A 23770-nucleotide genomic window follows, 5' to 3' on the forward strand; every position below is an offset into this window, starting at 1 on the left:
GTTTGAAAGGGTGTTCATAAGTCGAGGACTGTCTGTACGTTGCACTTTCTTTGCACCATGAGGCCGGCATCCAGCAGTGGATTGACAAATGGTTGCTGGAAGTACACATGTACTTGAATCCAGTAATTGCCTGTTTTCAAACCTCTCTTAAGGCTATAGTAGGGTTTTGAATTGTGATGTTTGTCCATTTTTGTTACATTTTATTGAATTGAACAAAAGTAGAGAGGAAGATTAGGGGAGGGGATGATGGGGGATGGTGAAAATCATTACAATCATTAGAGCGTCATGTCATAATAAACGAATTAACAGAGGCACTCCAAAACATAAATAGGGGAGGTAATGCGGCGGGAGAGAAGATGACGTAAGATATATTTTGGTATAAGTGTTCACGAGCTTATGATAATACATGTATGTACTATGTATAAATTCATTCACACCGTACGTAGCCAACCGTGGCTAATCGGAGGTTGCGGGGGAAGGACAAACTAAACACAAAAAGCAATTTAAGGAAATCGGTTTCTAATCTAGATTTGAAAGTGCACAGCTCCAGTGGCTTCCTAATATCGGTAGGACAGCCTCAGAGCGGGCACAACACAGTGAAGAATGTTGTATGTACGCTGAACTCCTTTTGCAACGTACATAGCCAACCGTGCTAAATCGGACGTTGCGGGGAGGGGGCGGACAAACAAACTGAAGAGTTTTCGCAGCGTCCGTTTGGATCGGCGCACTGCACGTGTGGCTCCTCACCTTTTTGCACCTTGTCACAGAGCAGGTACACCTCGTCGCCTCCCGTCACGCAGCCCGACGTTTTGTCCATGCGCACGATCTTCAGGTTGTTGGCATTGGGGGCCTCTGTGAAAAGGTCAACAGGGCGTAGGGTGGAAGAAGAAAATGGCGGCCCAGACAGGATTATTAGCGTGGCGCTCAAAACATTGACAGCACAAGCTTGCTACTAATTACTTTTCATAAGAAATTATGGAACCTTGACATTTAGCATAATGAGTCAGCATCGCAGTGGTGAAAGAGCAACGGTGAATTCCGATACCAGGGAAATCAGCCAGTTTGTTTAAGATTGTCGTGAACTTTGTAAAAATCTAAGCGTCAACGTGAGGGGTAAGTAACGTTGGGGGTGACGTGACACCCTGGAGACGAGAAGCGATAGGTAGTTGAGTGCATGCAGGAGAGTGTTATGAGATGCGAGAAGAGGGGTAGGCAGTTACAAGTCCATCACGTATCTTGAAGAAATACTCTTTGGTTCTTTCGGTAAAGTCGCGTAGGTATAAAATAAAATAAATCACGACGTTTCGGGTGCAACACAAGCTGCTTAAATCTACGAGACTTTACCGAAAGAACCAAAGAGTATGGATTCCTGCAGTCACGAAAGCTTCAAATCAAGATCTTGAAGAAAGTGAGTGCTTTCTCCGAGAAATGTAGGCTTGGATTGGATTTGGAGCCAGTGGGGGATGAAATGGGATTGGGGATGTCGTCTCATTTATGCAAACTCCAGCAAATTGCGCACGTCAGTTGGCGGTCGACGTATGAAGCGGACTGCCACCGTCAAAAGAATGGCGGCGCCTGCCACCCCTGTGATCACCACCCCCCCACCCCACGTGATCCACGGATCAAACAGATCAATAACGACGGCGGTGTACGGCGGTGGCAAGAGCAGTTGATGCGAACGCTGTCGCAAGAGGTCACACACGTTTGGCGCAACGGTCCTTCGCCGGCTCCGCGGTGACGAACGAACGTCCCATTCGTGAGCGGGGCTCGGGAGTCGGCGATTCGAACCATAGCAACGTCAGTCCTCAAACGGAGCGGCGGCAGCGGTGGCGAAACGGGATCGGGACGCGCGCGAAGGAAACGTGGTGGCAAGCCAGGTCCCGACGACTTACTGCTGTCGTAGATGGGGTTGGAGAAGACAGGGGGAAGGCGGTGGGTGAAGATGCCGTTGCTGTCGGGCAGGTAGGCTGTGAACATGAGGCGCACCACGCTCAAGTCGATGGTCTTGGCACCCTGCTGCGCGTCGTTCTTGATCTGCCTCGCCTCCGCGTCTGTCGAACGGCAAACGCGCCACACGGTAGAGGCCGTTACAGCAGCTGCATTGCCGGCGTGGTCGGGCTGAGTTTCCGTAGGTTTTTTCTCGCGGTCGTGCCGTGTACCTTTCCGGTGCAATTTCGGCGTTGTACGAACGTGAGAGAGAGAGCAAGCTCAAGCCACACGCGATACAACCAGAAAGCAGAAAACTAAACTATGTTTTTATCAGGTAAGGCCCAATGAGCTATACAGCTCTTTTTCAGAAGCTACCTGGCCGCAAATGATAGCTGAACGAAGTGGCTTAGAGTATAAACGCATGCTTCAAAAACCGTGGGACCTCCAGAAAAATCCACGCAACCACGGAGAGAGCATGCAAACTCGAAATATACAGGCGTCAGGATCGGGATCGAACCCACGACTTCCTGCATACCAGGCGAGGTAGTTAACATGTCGCCACCGTGGCTATCAACACAGAGCTATGCAAGACGGCCACTCTCGTGTGCCGTTGCTCACAGTGAAAACGAAACACGGCAAACGACAGTAACAAAGTGGACGGTGGCTGTGGCTTTGTGGTGCCAGTGGCACGTTACCTGTCAGGGCCCGCGCGTTGACGTTGTTGAAGCTGTTCTCGAGAACGATGTTGCCAATGCTGGCCAGCCCGGAGATCTGCGCATCCGACCACAACTTCTCCAGTACAGATGCCACGCTCTTCTTGGTGACGTGCAGCACACCGAGGCTGGGGAACCTATCCCGGAGCGTGGTGCAAGTGGCAAGGGTCAAAACAAGGCAATGGCGCGACTTAGAAAGGAGGCAGCGATTTGCACGTGTGTAAGTGTACAGTGGAAGTGTAGCAGTTAGTGCACTGCGCTACGAACCCGGCGGCCCGAGTTCGGTTCCCGCTCACAGCCAACACCAGTGACGATTATCTGAACTGGTCCTGGGCCTCCCCTAGGTCGACTCAGCCTCAAATTAGGACCATAAGGGATGGCTGAGTTTCGAGGTGCCAGTCTAAGGTTGCGTTATCACTCATGAACTGGCTGTAAATATCTTAATATATAATCGCAGAGCTTGGGCATTTTTTGGTGCCGGCTTACCCACTGGCTGTCCTTCGGCTTGCTCGTGGTTCCTCAGCAATTGTGAGGTGAAATTTGCACGAACGACGCGATATAAAACTAAACATTACAAATTACACATTACTGGAGCGATGGTGTCGGTGTCCGAATCAGGAAGCTCCAGAGATTGCAATTTTATACTCATACCGACTCAACAGCTCATCGTGCAATCCCCAGTTGAGCCTCCCAAAAAATTCGGCCGTATCACATACGTACTCACGTATGTTGGCTACCACACGCACGTAGGTTCGACCACGTTAATCGCCGGGAGGTTGAACTCACATCGCCGTCATGTCGTGTGGGCCCACAGTGCAGCTGACGGCACCGTTCTCAGCATTCTTGCCCACCAGGCTGTGGGGGTGCAGGCGGTATGGCGCATTCTCGGTGACCAGCTGCACCACCACCTTCGCTAGGCCAAAGTATTTGCAGATCTAAAACAAAGAAAATAGTTTGTTCTAAAAAGGTCAGTTTTTTTTTGTTAATGAGCATTGAGGCGGTGCTCATCTGCAACCCATAAGGGGGGGGGGGCAAGTCCCCTCCAGAGGACAACCACTGTTGACTTCACCTACAAAGTGGTTTCCATTTTATTAACCCCCAAAGGATGATGGACGGACTTTACTGAAAGAACCAAACAGCGTGGATTCCAGCAGTCATGAAAGCTTCAAATGAAGATGATGGGTGGAGTCAACCTCCAACCAGGATTTGAACTCACAAGCTTCCAGTTGTGAGCCGCTCACTCTAGCTTTGGCCGCCACGTTGGTGAGATATGAACTTTCTTTTTTATTATTATTATTTTACTATCTACGTGACTTTACCGAAAGAACCAAAGAATACGAATTCCTGCAGTCACGAAAGTTTAAAGTAAAAAAATGTACTGCCTCGCCTGGTATACAGGGAGCTCATGGATTAGATCCCAACCTTGCCGACTGTATATTTGAGTTTGCGTGTCTCTCTCTCCAAGTGGTCCTATGGATTTTTCTCCAGGTCCACCGGTTTTTCCCTCTACAATTAGAATCAACATGCATTTATAGTATTTGGCTGCTATAAACTACCACTTCATTGAGCTATCATTTGTGGCCAGGTCACTTCTGAAAAAGAGCTACATATCTCAGTGGGGCCTTACCTGGTAAAAAAAAAAATCGTATTAATAGTTTAGTGGTTTGAGCCACCTGGTCGGTGAACACGTTTTTTTTTCTCTTTCAAAAAATGTGATTTTGAGGATGTGAAATAAGACTAGCCGGGTGAGCCTGTGTGATAATATGACACTTTCAGAGACACAAATGCAATAACAAACGTTTTTTTACAAGCATTATCTCTAAGGCAGGCCAATGAAACACAAAATTAAGTATGATTTTTTTTTAAAGTTACATAATGGTGTAGAGGATGTTCGGGACATGCTCAAACACAAACACCACACAACCACGGGTTATGGGCCACGGGAGCACTGCCGTGTATGACACGCAATCCGATTATTAAGTGGAGGACACCGATTGGATTGGCCCCAGAAGGATTACCAAGAGTGGGGAAAACCCGAGAAGGATTGGCAAGGGGGAGAAAACCCCGGGAAGGTTAACAAGGGTGGAACACCCGAGAAGGGAATGCGTGTTAAAAAATGGGGGGAGATGGGCTATATAAGGGAGAGGATTTTGAGGGTTCGGGGATGGTTTTCGATGATGAGTGGCGTACGGTGTGAGTTGCCTTGGAAATAAAGATCCTGCTTAACCATCTCAAGTCTCTTCAAATGGTAATGGTGCAAACTTGCAATTACTTGTTCACACCACTGTTGGCAGAAAGGCCATGGTGAACTTCTTCTGCAACGTACGAAGCCAACCGTGCTAATCGGAGCCCTAGAGAACCTATCAAGAAGAGGGTATTTTTTTCCTACTCATCCGTGCAGGCCAGACAACACTTTACCCCACCACACGTGACCTGTCGATTGATAACAAAAGTAAAGTGTTCATACTATTCTGGGAAACATTCTAGCCCATAACTTGTATATATAGCACTGTACACTCTGTGTTAGCAACAAACTTCCAGTAACATTTCACAACCATTAAGGTCAAACAGGTAATCAATTCGAACCCGCCAGAATGCTTACGATGACGATAGACCATTGCCCTTCCTCCTCAATTTCTGTTCAATGGGTGCATGCGTTAGGCAGATGATTGATGCACGATTCTGATCGCTTACAGCGGTGGCTTCCCAACAATTCTCGATACGCAGACCACCGTCAACCCTCGAAACATGTTCTGCAGGCCACCACCATGCTCCACTAAAATATTTATCAAAAATTAACGTCTACCCGAAAGCGTAGTTATCTGCAATAGTGCCAACAGTTCCTCGGACCATATCCCATGGGCCTTTTGGAGCGCCGGTGGTTCCGCGGACTACAGGCTGGGGAGGCGCTGAAATACAATGCAGGGTCAAAACTCTCGACCGTTTCATGAGCACAACAATGTTCGACGCCACAAAATTGTTTCCCAACGAGACAAATCTCTTCACATAATCTTTCGTATACGTGTTGAGCTCTGGTGAAATGGCTTGCAAAAAGGTTCCCCATGTGCGTCTTGCGCAAACCCGTTAGACAATAAGAGTTATTTGTTCATTTCTTCTCATCCATATGATGTTTCGCAAGTGTCAATCTTAAAAATACGCTAAGATCATTGCAGAAAATTACGTGGACACTACCCATGTGGCTTATGGAAACAATATAGTTGCTGTATTCCCAATGACTCATCGGGTTAATTTTAATGTAGCACACACGTATGCCTTCTGGCATGAGTGAATCTGAATAGACAGCTGGCATTACCAAAATCCCCAAGGCCTACAATGTTTGAAGGGCAGCCAATCAGTACTGGTTCAATATGTTGATGTATAATTTCCTTCTATCTGTTAACACACATTACACCTGCATATATGCTATACAGTACATATTGAACCAGCTTCCAGTTGTGAGCCGCTCACTCTAGCTTTGGCCGCCACGTTGGTGAGATATGAACTTTCTTTTTTATTATTATTTTACTATCTACGTGACTTTACCGAAAGAACCAAAGAACTGTACATATGTACAGCAAATTAATCTTTAACACATTTTATGCAACACGATTTGCACCACGATACTTTTATAATATTATTGTTGTTAATTTAGAAAAGCATCGTCGAGTCTCGAGACTCATATTCAAGAGACTCCTGCTTCAAGATGTTTCGCTGGCCAACTCCGTTGCAGACCATTTTTCACAAAGCAGACATTAAAAAAAACAGACTGCTCAGCGCGATCATCCAAATAGATACTCCGTCCCACGGCATTGCCCCCACCTCCCCACCCCACCCGGATAACAGAATGAAATTGGGGAACCGTTCGATAAAAACAAAAATCTACATTAACAAAAATCATCTTCGGTTGTAGCCACGATGTTGTCATTCATCTGTTGACCAGAATAAGCAGGGTTAGCAAACCCGTATAGCGTGGGTTCCTCCGTATATACAACCGCAATAGCCCTCCCCACCGCGGCCCCCTTTATGCGTTTCGTACCCTGACGGTGGGGAAGGTCTTCTTGTTGCGCTCGCTCGAGCAACCGGGCAGCCCTCCGTGCGACGGGCCTTCACAGGGGTAGCGAAAGCGGAAACCTCTCTGCAACGAGATACGCGAGCAAAGTTCGGATTACCTTCACGTCGACAAGTGAAAATTTAGTGGTGCCGTGTCCTGGAATGATAAGTGTGGTTTATTAAAAAATATCTAATTACACGTGAACCTTGTTTTATTATGTTACACAGAGGGGGGGGGGGCTCTCTCTGTTAATAGAACTCCATCTTGTGGAGGCCCTTCTGCCAGCTGTGGTGTGAGCAGGAAATTGCAGGGCTGCACCTCTACCTATCTCTAACAGTGACTAGCACACTACACAATGAACTCGGCAAACTGAGTTGGGTTCCCGATCAAGGCTGATATCAGTGGCGAGTCATATCCGAGCTGGTCCTGCCACAATCTCTCTCTGCCAACCATCACCAACCAGCGTGGAGAATTTTGGTTCAACATCCCCCAAGATTAATAGAGCAGGGAAGGCAATCATCCAGCAGTGGATTTACAGAAGGGTTGGTAAATTCTGAGATCTGAGCTGTTAGCCTGATGACAGTGAAACGTCGTACCTATTTGCATTTTGTGAGTTTACTCTTGCACGGCCTCTATCCAAAAACCCAATGATGAATCACTGTCATTGTTTGCGTATATTGTATACTGCATGTGCTTGCTTGGGCATGCTAGTGCGTCAATAAGGAGTGGATACAGGCATGGCAATTCTTCTCTTATTAGACACAACAGCAATATGGATGACTTATTGTGCAATCACACATTTTATTCAACTGTATATCTCCGTTATTTATGCAATATTAACCGCTGATAAATTTACGACGGAGATCAATTTCACGACACATAAATATTCACGACACATGAATATTCACGCGATCAAACACCCAAAAATAAATACCTTTAATATGGATCACTATGTAGATGTTAACCGCACATCTGATTGCGCTGAAAACCATGACCCCAAGAGAGCAAACTTAAGTCAACAAAAGTGGCCAGAACATCTTCTTCTCTCTATATATACACACGGTGTGATAAAACGACTGCTGAAATCCCGGGACTTTCCGTTGGACTGCTGCCATGTGAGTGGGGGGTTGGGCTACTGCGGGTTGGGACCACGTGGCGTCTTCTCGCGTTTAGGGGCTTTCCAGAAGCGCACCAATGTACCTGTTTAGGCTCCTCTGTTATTTGCAGGTAAGGTCCAGTCACTGAAATGCACAATAAGGTACATTTTGTTTTTTATACACATACAGTCCATTTTCCCAACCAAAGTATTTCAGAATCTTTATTTCCTGGAGGAACACGATGAGCTATTAAGCTCTTTTTTTTCACAGATGTTCAGTTGGGGTGGGTCAGAAAATGACAACGGTAATATACAAACCGATAGGATTCCAAGGTATAGGAAAGGTAAGGAAGTCACAAAAACGTAATGCGTAAAAATAACGTACCTAAGTACAAATTGCAAAAGTGTATCAAATCCTGCCGATTTTTCAACAGGAAATGCAAGCTTGGGCAAGGCAGCAAAACAACCACAGTTCCAGACCACACCAAGTTACAAATCACATTGGCAAATGTGGTTGTATGCAACACGAATCTTCTGTATTTCATGTGTTGTTGAATACAAACCATCAATTCATGCTATACATCTCGATTTTAATGTATTAACTAAAATATTTAATCTGGATAATACCTTGACATGTGACCATTTCCGTTTACGAGAGTGCCAAAGGTGTTAATTGACATGTACACGGTCGACGGGAGATTACCTCTCATACAAGCATTTTATTTCTACTGCAGTACTACTTATCATCATAGGCCATTGTCTATCACGGTGTGGTGTGTTGCTACCATCCATAAACTGAAAAGGGATAGGCACCATTTCATAAGTATTTCACAACATGTCCATCACTCTAAGTTAAGAGAATGGGGCAATAGGTTGTTGTCGTAGGCACCCTCCACTAATGCCTGGAGGTGTACACTGCCGCGTGTGTGAACATTCCATTGCAATTTTGACTTAAAACCTTCGTGACTGCAGGAATTCATATTCTTTGGTTCTTTCGGTAAAGCGAATAAAAGTAATAAAATAAAATTAATAAAAAAACCACTAATGTAGACTGGCCTGGTTCTAAATCGGAGTGTACTGGCAGTCTGTAATGTAGACATTAGCAATGGTTATTAAGCTGGGTGAGTGTACTGGCAGTCTATACTGCCAGTACCATTGCTACAGTCTACATTGCTTAATAACCATTGCTACAGTCTACATTATAGACTGCCAGTACACTCACCAAACTTAATAACCAGGCTACAGTTTACATCATAGACTGCCAGTACACTTCGATTTAGAACCAGGCGACAGTCTACATTAGTGGTATTTTTGTTTTTCATTAAAAAAATTTGTTCATTTTATTATTTTTCTAGAAACGTGACTTTACCGAAAGAACCAAACAATATTCATTCTGTTGCAAGCTAGGTTGCACCAAACAGGCTGGACCAAAAAAGGGTGGAGATATTTTTTTGTTTATTTGCAGAGCCCTGCCTCTGAAGTGAATGCAAAGTCAACTGAAATGGTTACAAGTGTCAGCAACCCTCTGCCCCCGCCGCAAACCTTACCGACGGGCTGCGGAACCTCGAATTCGTTTTGGAACGCATGAATGTCCACGGTGTTATACTGCTCCAGCATTTCCAAGTTTGTCTGCGAAAAAAAAACGATCGAGACAGATTCGAATGAACACCCATTGCCCCTCCCCCACCCACACCTTGAACCCACATTCAAGAGACGACAACGATTCAGCAATGTTACATCAACGGGTTTTTGCTTTTTTTTTCCACGGATTTTCCATTTGCACAGTCACACACAGTCACTTAAAGATGTTTTTCTTATTCGTGTTTTTGTTTTTTTGTTTGTTGTGGTTGCACCCGATTCAAGAGCCGGATGGCTCACAGGGCTATACCAAAATAAACTGACCTGAAAACTGAACTGAACTGGTAAATAAGCTAAGTGGAAAAAATAATATTTTGCAGGGTATTCTGCGATGGCCATAGTTTCTCGTAGGCACCGTTTAAAATAATTGTTAACTCTTTACCCTGGGGACGATATGGGTCCCACCAGCCACACAACCCATTCTTTCAACGACTGCATCGAACTTCACGGTGCTTTTCGGTAGTTCCCCTTCCCTAAGCACAATGCCACCACCTTTGGTGAGCTGTTACAGCTGAACTTATGACTTTGGGCATAGGGACTTAATGACCTCCGAAACATCTTGAGCTACCATCTATGAATCGGGGAAATCAATGAAATCGTCCACAAAGAGGTGGGTGAATCGCCACAGCTGTAATGTTAAGCTTGGCTTTGGCAGTTACGGAACAACCCGTACCATTAGATTGCACGCGTTGTTGCAAGAACACACCCCAGAGCCATGCACCTATACGAGATGTCAGGATCTCCCGAGTCTGCGGTAAATACGCCTTTTATTTCCATTCTACGTGACTTTACCGAAAGAACCAAGAATATTGTTTTTGTATTGTTTGTTGTCAGGTTCTTACCCGCCTCTCCTGGACATATGTGAAAAAAATAGCTTCATAGATCATCACATTCCTCCAGTATAAATAAATATATAGCCTGATTAAATTTGCATCTATTTGTACTGTGTACATTTGAAAGTAAATTTTCCCTATTCAAGCTATGTGGTTATTTCCATTTTTTTTTATTTCAGCGAGCACACAAAAAAATGCCAAGAGCTTTCATGACATCCATAAGGCGCTTTTGTCCTGAAATAAGCAATTGCAAGGGCCACTGTACCACTAACCCAATAATCAACATTACCCACCACATGTTGTCTTAATCAGAGAGACGTTCATACATGTAACTTGCAATGGACTAATTATGACACTTGTTAATCCAGGATTCCACACGTATTCGTGACTTTAACATGTAATTAAAGCGATCCAATTGGTTGTGCACATAGACCACACACTACCACCTTTTGCAGATTTAATATTTGAATTGGTACGAATTGCATGTATTACCAATTAAATACAGCTGAACCCCTCTTAACGACGGTAGTTGGTTCCATGAAACCGGTCGTTAAGTGATTTGTCGTTAAGCGAGTATAGGGAATACACGTTAAAGCCTGAATTCGTTCTGATATCCAAAATTATCCTTTTTCACCCAAGAGCGTACTTTATCGTATTTAAACAATGGATATTACTAGGAGCCAAGAATGTCTGTGTGTAACGCGTGTGACGTCACTCCACATGCCCCACCCCCCCCCCGTCATTAATATTCATGAGCGGGTGGATTTTTTACACTCACGCGGAAATAATGTTTTTCGCAAATTCGCTTTAAGTTTGACGCTTCTTTATTGAAAGTGAATCTAATAAATAATTCTACGCAACAACAAAGTGGATTTGGTGTCTTTATTTCTTCAGCACTTCAGACAAAAGGTAGGTGTAATTTATGCTTCTACATTACGGTAAAATAGACACTTCTCGGTGATTTTCCAGATATTGTATCGAATTCCAATTTCAACCCCAGCGACCAAAAGCAGAAGAGAATAAAGTATCAGAGCAGTGAATTTGAACAAATTGAAGGTCAGTTATATACAGTGCTACAGTGACATCAAGTGAGGTGTTTTATGGCATAGTTTCGTGCAACAATCACTGCCATTAATACAGTGCTACAGTGAAATGCAGTGAAGTGTTTGATGACTTCGTTTTGTGCCAGATTCACTGCCATTAATAGTCCTACAGTGAAATGCAGTGAAGTGTTTGATGACATACTTTTGTGCAAGATTCACGGCCATTAAATTTACACAAGATACAATTATACTCTGCTACATTTTTTCGTAAATATTACAGCTTCCATCCTAGGACGGGCAAACAAGCTAGTTAATACATAAAGAAACTAACATTACAGATACAGTACTCTTAAAATAAACATGGTTAATCAATGCATTAATTAATGTTTAATGTACCAAGAACAGCTAATAATTAACAGGGGAATGGTCTAACACATTGGGCTCTATGGAGTCTATGGAGTCCCGTCGTTGAACAATTAATCGTTAACAGGGGTGCTCGTTTCAGAGGGGTTCTACACTACGAGACATTACACTACTATATACTCCACTACTATACAATACATTATAAACTACACTACTATACACTGGGCTCTATGGAGGCTTGTCATTATGCGATTAGTCGTGAACAGGGGTGCTCGTTAAGAGGGGTTCTACTTTACACTACTATACACTACATTATAAAATACACTACTCTACACTACTATACACTGGGCTCTATGGAGGCCCGTTATTAAGCGATTAGTTGTGAAAAAATGTGCTCGTTAAGAGGAGTTCCCCTGCAATGTAACATTCTATATGACTCTCCAATACAGTGCACGGTGGCTGCGTAAATGTATTTGGCACATTCCATTCACAGTAGGGGTTGCAGCGGGAGTTTTTGGAAAGCCCCTACTAGCCAAACAGCCAAGCATATTTACATGAAATGGGCTGGGTGGTAGGGCATTTGACGGGAACCGGTTTTGACAGATAATCGGCAAAAAAAACCACTTTCACTTCCCGGATCCAACCACGTAAGGCCGCCTAAAAACTCGCACGCAAGCTGAAAGTTATCTTTTACTTTAGAAGCTGTGTGATTGAAAATCCATACCTGTCAACCCCTCATCAGTGCCTACATTATTACAGAACAACCTTATATGCAATATCTCAAAACTGGCCACGATATAGTGAGAAAGATGAGCCAGTTCCAGAAACAAACGAAATAAACATACCATTTATATTCTTGGTTCTTTCGGTAAAGTCACGTAGAAGGGAAACCATAAAATAAAAATATAAAACAATAAAATTCTCACGACGTTTCTACTGCAACACAAGCAATCATCATCAGGTGTGAAAACCACAGCAAGATAATTTGAAAAAAGTGGCGTTTTTTAACGTTAGCACCACGTGACTTTACCGAAAGAACCAAGAATATAAATCCCTGCAGTCACGAAAGCTTTACATCTAAATTAAACATACCATTTATTTAGTTCTTTATAAAAGAAAAAAACGCAATTTGTGAGTGAACGCAGTGTTTGTTTAATTAAAAAAAAACTAGCTATCAAAGGACGAATGCATCAATAAAGTTCGTATCCAGGACTTGATTGCATCGACGTGCGTGGAAAGCTGTCACAATCGCAGCTTTCATACCGAGGAGCTGCGAGTACAGTGCCATAAAATACACCCAACTGGATGAACGTTTCCATTGTGAATGTGCGCGGGCCTTTTTTTCCTGCTATTTTTGGAACCCAACCACGCAATATATTGTTTTAGTAAAGCACCTTTTGGGTAGCCATGACCACAGTTCTACATTCGGCTGAATTATTTCAATACCATGGCTATTGTACAATGATGGTGATTACTCAGCAAGCCTCTCTTGTAAAAGATATGTAAATGTATATGGTCAAAGTGAAATTGTATAGTATCATATACAAATGTTAACCCTTCACCAACCCACATTGACCAGCGTGGTGAAGTATGGTCAAACTCTCCATGAGCAAAAAAGGCATGGAGGAGGGGATTAACACAGGACTGTGATATATGTACACACATTTATACTTTTAAATTATCAACAAAGGTCAACAATTTAACATGGGGCGTTTTTTTAAGTGTGCACAAAATGAAGTTTTAAATTAGTCTAATTAGCATTTTGTAAACCAAACTGATAAGTAAAAAACACACCCAATACTAAAATCTGCGAAAAAATAAGCGCAAAATTCAGCCCACATTTTTTCCCGTGTCATATGGTCACAGGCAGGCCAGACACTCCACATTCAACGTGAATTTGGATTAGCCATTACGGGGAGGTCAGCGGAGGGTAAGAACCCCCAAAGCATCTGAAAACTTGCCCCGCATACACATGCGAGACGTTATTCATTGTGAAATCATCCCCTAACCGCGAAGCGCAAACCCAAAATGTAAGGGGAAGCACCACACGATAAGGAAGAGCTTGAGAACTGGCTCAGAGTTTCGGTGTTAATTATCAATTAAATAGAGTGGGCTTTTTTTATTTCAAATAAACGATGACTATGAGCGGACGAAAACCATCAAACGTGACGTTGACTTTGACCGAATGCCAAAGTGTGACGGTACGTGACGAGACTGAATTAACTCTGTCATCCGAACGAAGAAGCAGACTGAAATAACGTCGTCACAATGTATTCACGCTGCTGGAAACGCCGGAATGCACTGCGGAAGACTGCAAATGATCCATTTTTGGCTAATAATACTGGTGGTGGGGGGGGGGAAATGCACACCGCTCACGACACTTTTTCATAACTAAGAATGGCCTTGCATCGTCGACTCCCATCAGTCGACTCGACTGTTGACAATAACTAAATGAAATCCACAGATTAACAATTCACACAGGGGCGACGAGACAAGGATTAAAACGATACAACGTTGTGTTACTAAGTCACCAACTGCTCTAACGGTCGTCAATCAGTGCTTTTATGAGCTGCAGGTGAAGTAACGACAGAGGCCACCTCCCTGCCTGCCAGCTATTTCAAACAAGGGGCTTTCCAGAGGCGGTGTCACGGAAATGAGTGACGAAACAGGATACGCTTATTGCACATGTGCAGTTTGACCACAATTCCCACTAAAGCACTATGCAAATCCCGGACGCGGCCAGTATGAACGTCCCCCAGTGCTTACAAAAAATCCACGCCCCACTTCCTACAAGAAACAACTGGTTGCTTATCAAACAAAAAACATTTTCTTTCTGCAGGATACAATTATTGAATATTTTGTATGCAAAGCTTATGGTTTGTTTCGTGTTCGTGGAGTTATTCATAATCATACTATTTCTACTACAGGAGGAATCCAATGAGCTATAAAGCTCTTTTTCACAGATGTCCAGTAGGGGCGGGTAAGAACGTTACAACAAAAATAAAAAATATATCCTCACAGCTCTCTTTATAAAACTCTGCCTGGCCGATAAGACGTCGTGTGAAGTTTAGATCCGATCAAATTCAACGCGAGTCTACAAATTCAAACGAGACACTTTGAGCAAGGCTCAGGGCAATTGCGGGGGCAATTTTTACGACCAACGATTGGGACCCATCCAACTTGTATGATGGTAAATATATTTCATAATGACGCGTCCTCTAGTCACTTGCAGGGTTCTTATTGAAGCCCTTCTGCCCCTTATAGTAGACTGCAAAATATACCTGAAGAGTGAATGGCACCAATTCTCTAAATAAAGTTGCAATTGTAAAGCAATGAAACATTGCGCTTGTAAAGTGTTACCTACGCTGGGAACAATTTACAACGACACGAGTTTAAAGCTTGGTGAGGATTTTGAACAATAAATACTTTAAAATGTTACCGTCAGACACACCATCACGAACAGCAATAATATCTGGTTATCTGTGTCAGTAGACAAAATTTTAATACCATGCCTATAACAAAGTCACTAGAGTACATTACTATAATGGACAGCTCAATGCGACTTCAAAAGTGCTCGTGTAAGACAGCCCCAAGACACAAGCCTAGGTGCAAATTTACAAGATTACATATTGGGCATTAAGTTTTACATTTTTACACAAAAATGTTACTCTTTGAAAATACAGGCAACTCTAGGATGACAGCAATCAGTTTCAAATCTTTCAAATGCTCTGCAGAATGGTGTGCTGTATAAATGTATAAAACAGTCTATTAACCTAGCAATGCATGGCCTTAAATAACCTTTAAGTTTTCACAATGTAACTATGTGTAAGACTATCACAATCCCTAACAGTCTCAATAATCGCCAAACTTTCGTAATAGCCATTGCACCTCGCATTCTGCTGTTTAAAAAAAAATAATCACAAACCAAATTAATGCCAACTTTACATTCCGCTATCAATTCAAGGAATCTATACAACTCGTGCACGTCAGCGACAATTAAATATACAAAACTCTGGAGGCAAAGGCGCAGCCCTGTAATCGCTTGGTCACAGCACTGCTCGCAGAAGGCCCTCCCACTATGATGGGGCTCTACACTCGCAGTGGTTCTCTCAACATTTGTTGGCAACAACAGAGTAGCCCCTTTGCTAGACCCAACGTGGGTCTGAGAAATAAATGTATGAATAATGAACATCGGTATTTCAACTAATTGTCCATTTTGTGAGGTTATCCTAAACTACCCGGTAACTGCAAGCGAATAAAAAAAAAATTCAACGGATGCTCTGCGTGCGTGACGTCATTTGTTCGTGCTCGCTGGTTACTCTTGAAAACCACATTGTTTACGACCAATTGAGTTTAGAAAAGGTATTTTATATCAATCTTGATTTGAAGCTTTCGTGCCTGTAGGAATCCATACACTTTGGTTCTTTCGGTAAAGTCACGTAGGTAGAAAATATAATAGATCACGACGTTTCGATCGAAAGAACCAAAGAGTATTTTATATCGTTAAAGGTTACCATAAGGATTTAAATGTTATCGTAGTTATTTTATGTTGGCAGATTCATGCACGATTATTCTTCATATGACTCTCATGTATGATATAATTTCACACATCTATAAATCACCTCACATACCCCCTGGAACATTGCCACGTACCCCCTGGGGTCCACGTACCCTCGGTTGAAAACCACTTCTCCAGACAGCACCTGTAGAGGGCATTTTGATCTACTCCTCCACGTTGACCAGATGGCTTGGACCTGCCGATCGACTACATGTGACGCATCCATTGATGGTGCTGAGTGGGGCTGATGCGGCAATTTTAATGAACTTGCACCGCTGTTTCAATTGCCGTGCCGGGAGATACAACCAGCGACCTCTGCATTGCAAGGCCGGTGCGATAACGTTCACAACTTTGACAGAATCCGCGTTGTAAACAGTACATGATTTAAAAAAAAGAAATTACGTACAAAAAGTGCGCACATCATAATTCTGTGTTTACACATTATGAAAATGATATGCTGATGTACGAAAATAGATGGAAGAAACAAGGCAAAATGAAAATACATAACAGCATTTCAATGAATCGCTATATAAAAGAGCTCGTAATCGGCACATGTTACTTTTAAACCAGAGTACAGTAATACAACGGTAATACAAATTCGTTGAGGTTCGCTCCCTTACCCAAGAGCTGAGCACTACAGCCGAATGTCACCGTGTATTGGCATTCCTCTCCGTACGATCGATACGGCTTCACCGATGTGACTTGCAACGCATTGCACTCCAACTGCACTTCTCTTGCAAATGGCCAGGAAGCAGCGGGCCAAAAAAATTCCCCGCTCCCTTATCGTACGTTTAAATATGTGCGCGAGGGCTGGGGCTCAGTCACGCACACACCGCCCGTGCGTCATTATGGACGGCGGGATTGCCTCCTACGTAATTGAAAATAAAGTGCGTGATTATTTAGGGATTTTTTTCTCATTTCTTTTGGTGTGCAGAGCAACGTGGAAACTGACCAACTGCAATGTTCTCAAGACTAACAATAGCATCGGCCACACTTGTCACGACACCGTCTCTTCAATGATTAGCTCGTGTGCTCGTGTATGTGTGTCACAACTGATTCATCGCAAAACGTACATTCCTGGCCATTGCCATTACATCGGCCAACTTACAGCATCAGACACCAGTAGCAGCCAACAACGCGAGGGAGAATGCGAATTGCTCAATTAACATCTTGCCATGGTGGCGAGATATTAACTAACCTCGCCTGGTATACAGGAGGTCATAGGTTCAATCCCGATCTTGAAGGCAGCAGCCATTCCTCCCCATCTACCAAGTGCAAGACAGCCTCATCAAGCCCCAAGACCGGGACCTGAATGTGGCCTGTTTGGAAGCAGGCGGTACAGTTAACCACTGCCGTCGAGAATGTGCAGTATTGGAAGGTCTGGCGAAGGACATGGTTGCCCACGAGCCCCGGATCATCACCTGCCACGTCCCCTGAGAATTTTTCCAATTTTGTAAATTAATAGTAGTTCTTTATGTTTGTACTTTTCGCCCCAAGTGTTTTGCACAAAGCATTAGAGAGGAGGGCACAGTGTGGTGGTTTGGTGTGTGTGTTGTGACCTGCAGTGTGGTTGTTTAGTGTGTTTCAAGATGTTAACTACCTCGCCTGGTAAACAGGTCATGGGTTCGATCCCAACCCTGATGCCAATATATTTAGAGTTTCCATGTTCTCCCCATGGTCGTGTGGATTTTTCTCCGGGTCCTCCGGTTTTTTTCTCCACATTTAGAATCAACGTGCATTTAGAGTCTGTGGCTGCTATAATTTTCCACATGATAAGCCTCTTCACTGAGATATCATTTGTGGCCAGGTCACTTCTGAAAACAGCTCAGTGGGCCTTACCTGGTAAAATGAAAATAGTTTTTAGTTTATTCAGTCCCTGAAGCAGCTCGCCGACATGTGGAGCAAAACTTCGGACATCGTGACGAAATCAACACAGGGTAGCAACCAGAAAGCACGTTTGAGAGTTATTACCGGTATAGAATTAAAAGTGACCATATCTTGAATTATTAAAAATTGTATTAGACCTGTGCAGATTTCACACGAAGGCAGTCCTTGACTTACGAACACGTTACGTTGCTGAGACCCATTCACAAGTCCATTTGTTCGTATCTCGGAACTCGGTATTTAATTGTGAGTACGGTCAGTGTTATAAAATGTGTTTATGGTTTAACAAAAAATGGAAGCATTGTTAAACGCATAAATAAGAAGAAATATTGTACATTTGCATGTAATAATGTCGTGAATACTGTATTAGCACGGTTGGCTATGTAGTGAATAAAACATAAAATAAAGTAACATGAAAGCAAGCAAATCAGTTTTATTTTCAATAACCTTGAGTCAAACAGTTCACTGTCGTTGTGCATCACGTGGGACGCTGGGACTCATTACATCTCGCGGAGGATCGCTCTGCCGAAAAAAATAGTTCCGCGGTTCGGTTCGTAAGTTATGACTGAACGTTCGAAAGTCAGAAGGTTAAAAATAATAACGTGTTTTTTTCAGATTGTCCTGAATGGTATTGGAGAGAATTAAGAAGATCTGGCACAAAGGGGATGCTTAAATTTCGATTTAAAGCTTTCGTGACTGCAGGGATTCATCTTCTTGGTTCTTTCGGTAAAGTCATGTCTTTGGTTATTTCGATAAAACGTGACTTTACCGAAAGATCCAAGAAAAAGGGCAAGCTATTTTAATGGGTGCACATGCAACGAGACTGTGAGATGCAAGATCTGCCACGTGATGTTGTGGACATGACTTTGGCACCTCTGCTATAATGACAGAATAATTAAAAACGTTCATACTTGACCGTTATTAACAATGATCCCACTGAATTCCAAATGACTATAATTGTGAAATAACACTCCATAAAGCGAGGGGAAAAAGAGAGTGTTCATGCATTATGACCAAGTAGAGTCTACGAAATGTCAATTATCTGTTTAATATTTTAAACTGTTGTAGTTGCTAAAGGGCTTATTAAACGGTAATGATGCAGGAACTGCTTTGTGAAATAAATGCATGTCAGCTTATTGGCTAACCAAGGGTGCATGCAAGTTATATTTCCGAGTTGGAAGCTGGAGGGGTTTTCACAAGTTTCTACATTTGCCATTTATTCCTGGGAATATTTTTCACTTAAAAACCCCCCATAAAGTGGTTAACCTGTTTAACATTGGTGGTTACGTAGGAAATCCATAAAAGCCAACTAATTATTTCCACTGCAGTTTAATCATTATAAGCATTACTATCATGAATATATTGATGTTAACATAAAAACGTAAGGTATAACACAAATAATAATGTACGAAATGTATCATTAGCATGGTTGCCTACGTTCAACATACAGTACATACATGAAAATGTTTATTTTATAGTGGGCTAAGAAAGGGTGGCTGAGTGGTAGAGCTTGCAATCAAGATGTCGCGAATGTCTAATTCTTGATGGTAGTTGAGTCGGCCCATCATCCCTCCAGGGTCAATAAAGTGAGTGCCACTTTATGTTAACTGTGATTAGTTTAACAAGTAGACTTTCGCGACCAATGCTATCCATCATTGAGTTTTTTGGGTTAGATCGCATAAATATAAATGTGTCGTTACACCTTTCACCACCCAACACAGCCAATAAGTAAGGGTTGACACGTAAACATAATATGCCAATTAATTACTAGTTCAGCACACCGGTGTGTTGGAGAGTAAACCCATAACATTTACAATTGGAGTACGACCTTTTGCCGGTAATTATAACCAGCCTCATCAGGCGATAGCCAGAATTGTGGAGAACTCCTGTTTAGGTCTTAAATAGAGGGATAAATGTGATGTCGTCATTTGTGAGCCAATCAGGTGCGAAGACTAGAGAGGGGGGGGGGGTTAATGTATATTCATATAAATTACACTGGATATCTTATTATTGGTTGGGTTATTCGCAGTAAATCAAAATACTAAATGTATGTACATTATGTATGCACATTATGTACGTATGTTATGTACGTATGTTATGCACGTATGTGCAAAATCACCATCGATGTATGGTCACCTGTATACAGGCATACAATTAAACAGTGTATTGCTTGATAATACGCTCCCATTGTACTATGGTGTACGGTAGTTGCCCTCTAGAAGAGACTCAGAATTATCCACGAGTGACTCGGGGCTGTGAGGCAGACGTGAGCCTCAATGCTCGCCGGTTGAGCCGGGGAATCACTTTTGAGCCTTTCCAACTTCACAAGTGGAAAAAGTTAAATTGAGGTGAGCCAATTTAAAATGAGGCCCCACGATCAATTATGAGCATGGCAATAAACAAGTTCTGTGATCACATACTTCCCCCCCCCCCCCCTTTGCTGAGACAAAAACTTCACTAGCAACATTTAGGATTATATACATCTGCAAACTCATTTTCCCTGTTCAACAAACCGTGAGTCTATTGCGGGTTACCATATGAAGCAGAAAACGAATCGAAAAAGCCAGGGAACAAATTTGCACCCTGCCGTTGAAACACAGAGGTGCTGACCACGTGACAATGACCCACAATCAGTCACGATTTCAACAAAACAAATTATGTAAACGACACAATGAGCTTTGGTGATGCAGTTACTGGAAATATGATGGGAAATTACTCACGTCTAAATGATACAGATCGTCTCCCATTGTAACCTGCAAAACAAAACAACACATATACGTTGTACGTTAATACATGTGAAATAAAAAAAAACAGCAATTTGTTAATCCACTGTGGTGGTCGCACGGTATGTTGGACCAGACTTCACCAAGTTTATGTATGTACTGTCTTATTCTTGGTTCTTTCGGTAAAGTCACGTAGAAGGGAAACAATACATTTTTATTTTTTATTATTATTTTGTTTCCCTTCTACGTGACTTTACCGAAAGAACCAAGAATATGAATACCTGCAGTCACGAAAACTTTAAATTAAAATGTATGTACTGTATGTTTAACTTCTTTCGCACCGTACGTAGCCAACCGTCCTAAGCGAAGGACAACAAAACTAAAACAGAATTCATGTACCTCACCATACTTCTTTACACACTATTTGTCTTTTGTTCCATTTTTCTAAGTCAATCATCATGTGGCTGATCCATATATCAACAGCCGGTAATATGCACCGATTCAATATCTCCCTTTTAAGCCACATTACAGTAGTACACGCTGCTTTCATTATGACATTCAGAACTCTAAACGCACCTTTCTCTAGTCTTCCTCTTTATTCCATCAGTTTGATGATACTGTGTTCGCCGTCAATAACCGCCACAAAGTCTATAGACCTGATATGTTTAAGTAAAATGCACACTATATCCCTTATTTCGACCACGTGATTGTGAGGACACTACCGTACTTGTCGAGGGGATTAGGCTTTTTCTTTTGGGGGGTGTTTTCGAGTCTTATTGTGCAGTGTGCACGGGACTGTGGAAACACTGTGTGCTGCACCCGTCAGTAACGTGACGCCTGCCCGTCTCAGTGTCAGTGACTCGTGCACACGTGATACATGTCACTGGTGTACACAAGCTGGACTGGACATTGACACTGCGGGCTCGCCGTATAGAGACGCACTTAACCTCTGCAGACGCAAGAAAACCTAGGTGGTGAACGCTAAGGGCACATGTCAAAAAATATTGTACGGCCATGGGAGAGGAGAGCGTGTGTTTGTCATTATTAATGGCGTTATTCAACTCCAGGCATGACAAAATCCATTTTGGCGTTTGTTCATGATCCGAAAAGTTGCGATGAATATTGTAAAAAGTTGCCCCTTCAAACTGACAGAACCGGTGGAGCAGGTTTCTGATGTTTACTCGTTAGGCTGGATATGTGCTGCTCGTTTTTGTACTTACAACGAAGCATAGATTTTTTGTGCAATATACAGTAGAAAAGTGGATTTACATGACGTGCGTGTGTGCCCTGCTCGGCATTAAAACGAGATTGTTGTTGCGATCACAGAGCTGCTAGATTGAAAACTCATATATTTAGAACTGCTTTTTGTGTTGAGTTTGATGCACATGTACGTGGTGGTGGTGATGATGATGTTGATGATGCGGCCGTCTGGAACGCTCTTCCTTCCCATAAGTAAGCCACTGGATTTATGCACTTTAAATAGTCTACATTGAAAACTCATTTCTTTAAAACTGCTTTTCGTATTTAGTTATTTGTCCTTCCCCTACACCTCCGATTGACACGATTGGGCTATGTACGGTGCGAAAGAAGTTCAACATACATACGTGCATGCTATACATGAACGCGGTGGTGAATGGAAATTAGGGGTTTCTGCAACAACAAAAACACGTCACTTACCATCTTAGGAGGTGCAGTACTGATTTAACTGGGCACACGTGCAGAACGTACAAAACAATAATACCTGCCGTGTTCTCCGCATTATAAGGCACTAAAGAATGCAAGATGCACTCCAAACTTGTGTCCAATGTCAACAGAATCACAGTTTTACAAATGCGGTCACAAACGCACACGCGTACACACACACAACCCGACTGGACGATACCAAATCACCCCTATTATATTCTTGGTTCTCTCGGTGACTTTACCGAAAGAACCAAGAATATGAATCCCTGCAGTCACGAAAGCTTTAAATCAAATAAAAATCACCCCTAATTTATGATTTAAAAAACGGAGGGGAGGGGGGGGCAGGGGAAATGCGTCTTATATTAAGTCAGGAAAGGGTAAAAGTAACCGAATTGCAATAAAATATAATTACATTGTGTTTAAATGGGTGGTTGGCTGCGTTAATAGCTCAAATAATGAGTGTGAATTATTATTGGGGCTACTAAACGAAAGTGCCGCCCTGCTTATTGTACCGGTTGTGACGTGCCATGCCTGGCTCTGCCAGTCTGCTTTAGTGTCACAACATGTGTACTACGCTGGCGTCTTAATATCTTTAAAATCTAAACTCTTGTCGACTTACAATATTGTGTTACGGACCGAACGTGAATTATTTTTGCGTAGTTCCCCTTAGTAGCAGGGGCGCTCCTCCTCGGAAAGTACCTTTCTTTCAAGTTGTTTACTGGTCCGTCGACGAACAAAAAACAACTTTCAGATCGATGACGATAAGAGTTGGGCTTTTAAAGTTCTTGGAGAGGTGCCAACTTTGGTTTTTACGCGGAAGGTTAAGAGCTTACTTAATATTGTCGGGCACAACACTCTCTCGGGTTTACACAGTCACGTTTTTATTTTCGTTTTTTTTTTAAGGAATGCGGATGTAATAAAATAAGGTTCATGTAATAAAATAGTACGTCCAATGCGTACATGCCTTGTTGGTCAATAATTGTATTGTACAGTCGTTTATCAACATTCACGGTGCTTTTTATTACGTAAGTTTGAAGGCCATTTTAAAAGGAATGCCGAGTCAGCGGAACGTTGACCTTACATCTATTTGGAAAAGTTTAATTAGTTTATGTATACTATACATATTAAATTTGCTTCTTGATAATGCTAAAACTTGTCAATGCGCACGTACAACCCACCAAATAGACAATAACCAAGCTTGCAATGTTTCACAATCACTCTGAAGCAAAGCAGCAGAGGCTTAGTGCCGAGGATAT

The 23770-nt window shown here is 42.7% G+C and overlaps 1 protein-coding gene across 3 annotated transcripts in view; it reads right to left on the reverse strand.

Annotated features, from left to right (window-relative positions):
* Positions 1-23770, reverse strand: part of NFKB1 (nuclear factor kappa B subunit 1) — a 55998-nt gene that overhangs the window by 15845 nt on the left and 16383 nt on the right. For all 3 annotated transcript variants that reach the window (XM_032969245.2, XM_076073347.1, XM_032969244.2), the window contains exons 2-9: positions 20829-20861; positions 9337-9418; positions 7894-7934; positions 6679-6777; positions 3429-3577; positions 2625-2779; positions 1893-2051; positions 748-852 (exon numbers count right to left, since the gene is read on the reverse strand). In XM_032969245.2, coding sequence (XP_032825136.2) covers positions 748-852; positions 1893-2051; positions 2625-2779; positions 3429-3577; positions 6679-6777; positions 7894-7934; positions 9337-9418; positions 20829-20855 — 817 coding nt within the window. In that variant the 5' untranslated portion in view covers positions 20856-20861. The remainder of the gene's footprint in view (positions 1-747; positions 853-1892; positions 2052-2624; positions 2780-3428; positions 3578-6678; positions 6778-7893; positions 7935-9336; positions 9419-20828; positions 20862-23770) is intronic.

This window comes from Petromyzon marinus, chromosome 41 (genome assembly GCF_048934315.1).
Source record: "Petromyzon marinus isolate PM22_M1 ecotype Great Lakes invasive population chromosome 41, UKy_Petmar_22M1.pri1.0, whole genome shotgun sequence".
In the NCBI taxonomy this organism is placed as follows: Eukaryota; Metazoa; Chordata; class Hyperoartia; order Petromyzontiformes; family Petromyzontidae; genus Petromyzon; species Petromyzon marinus.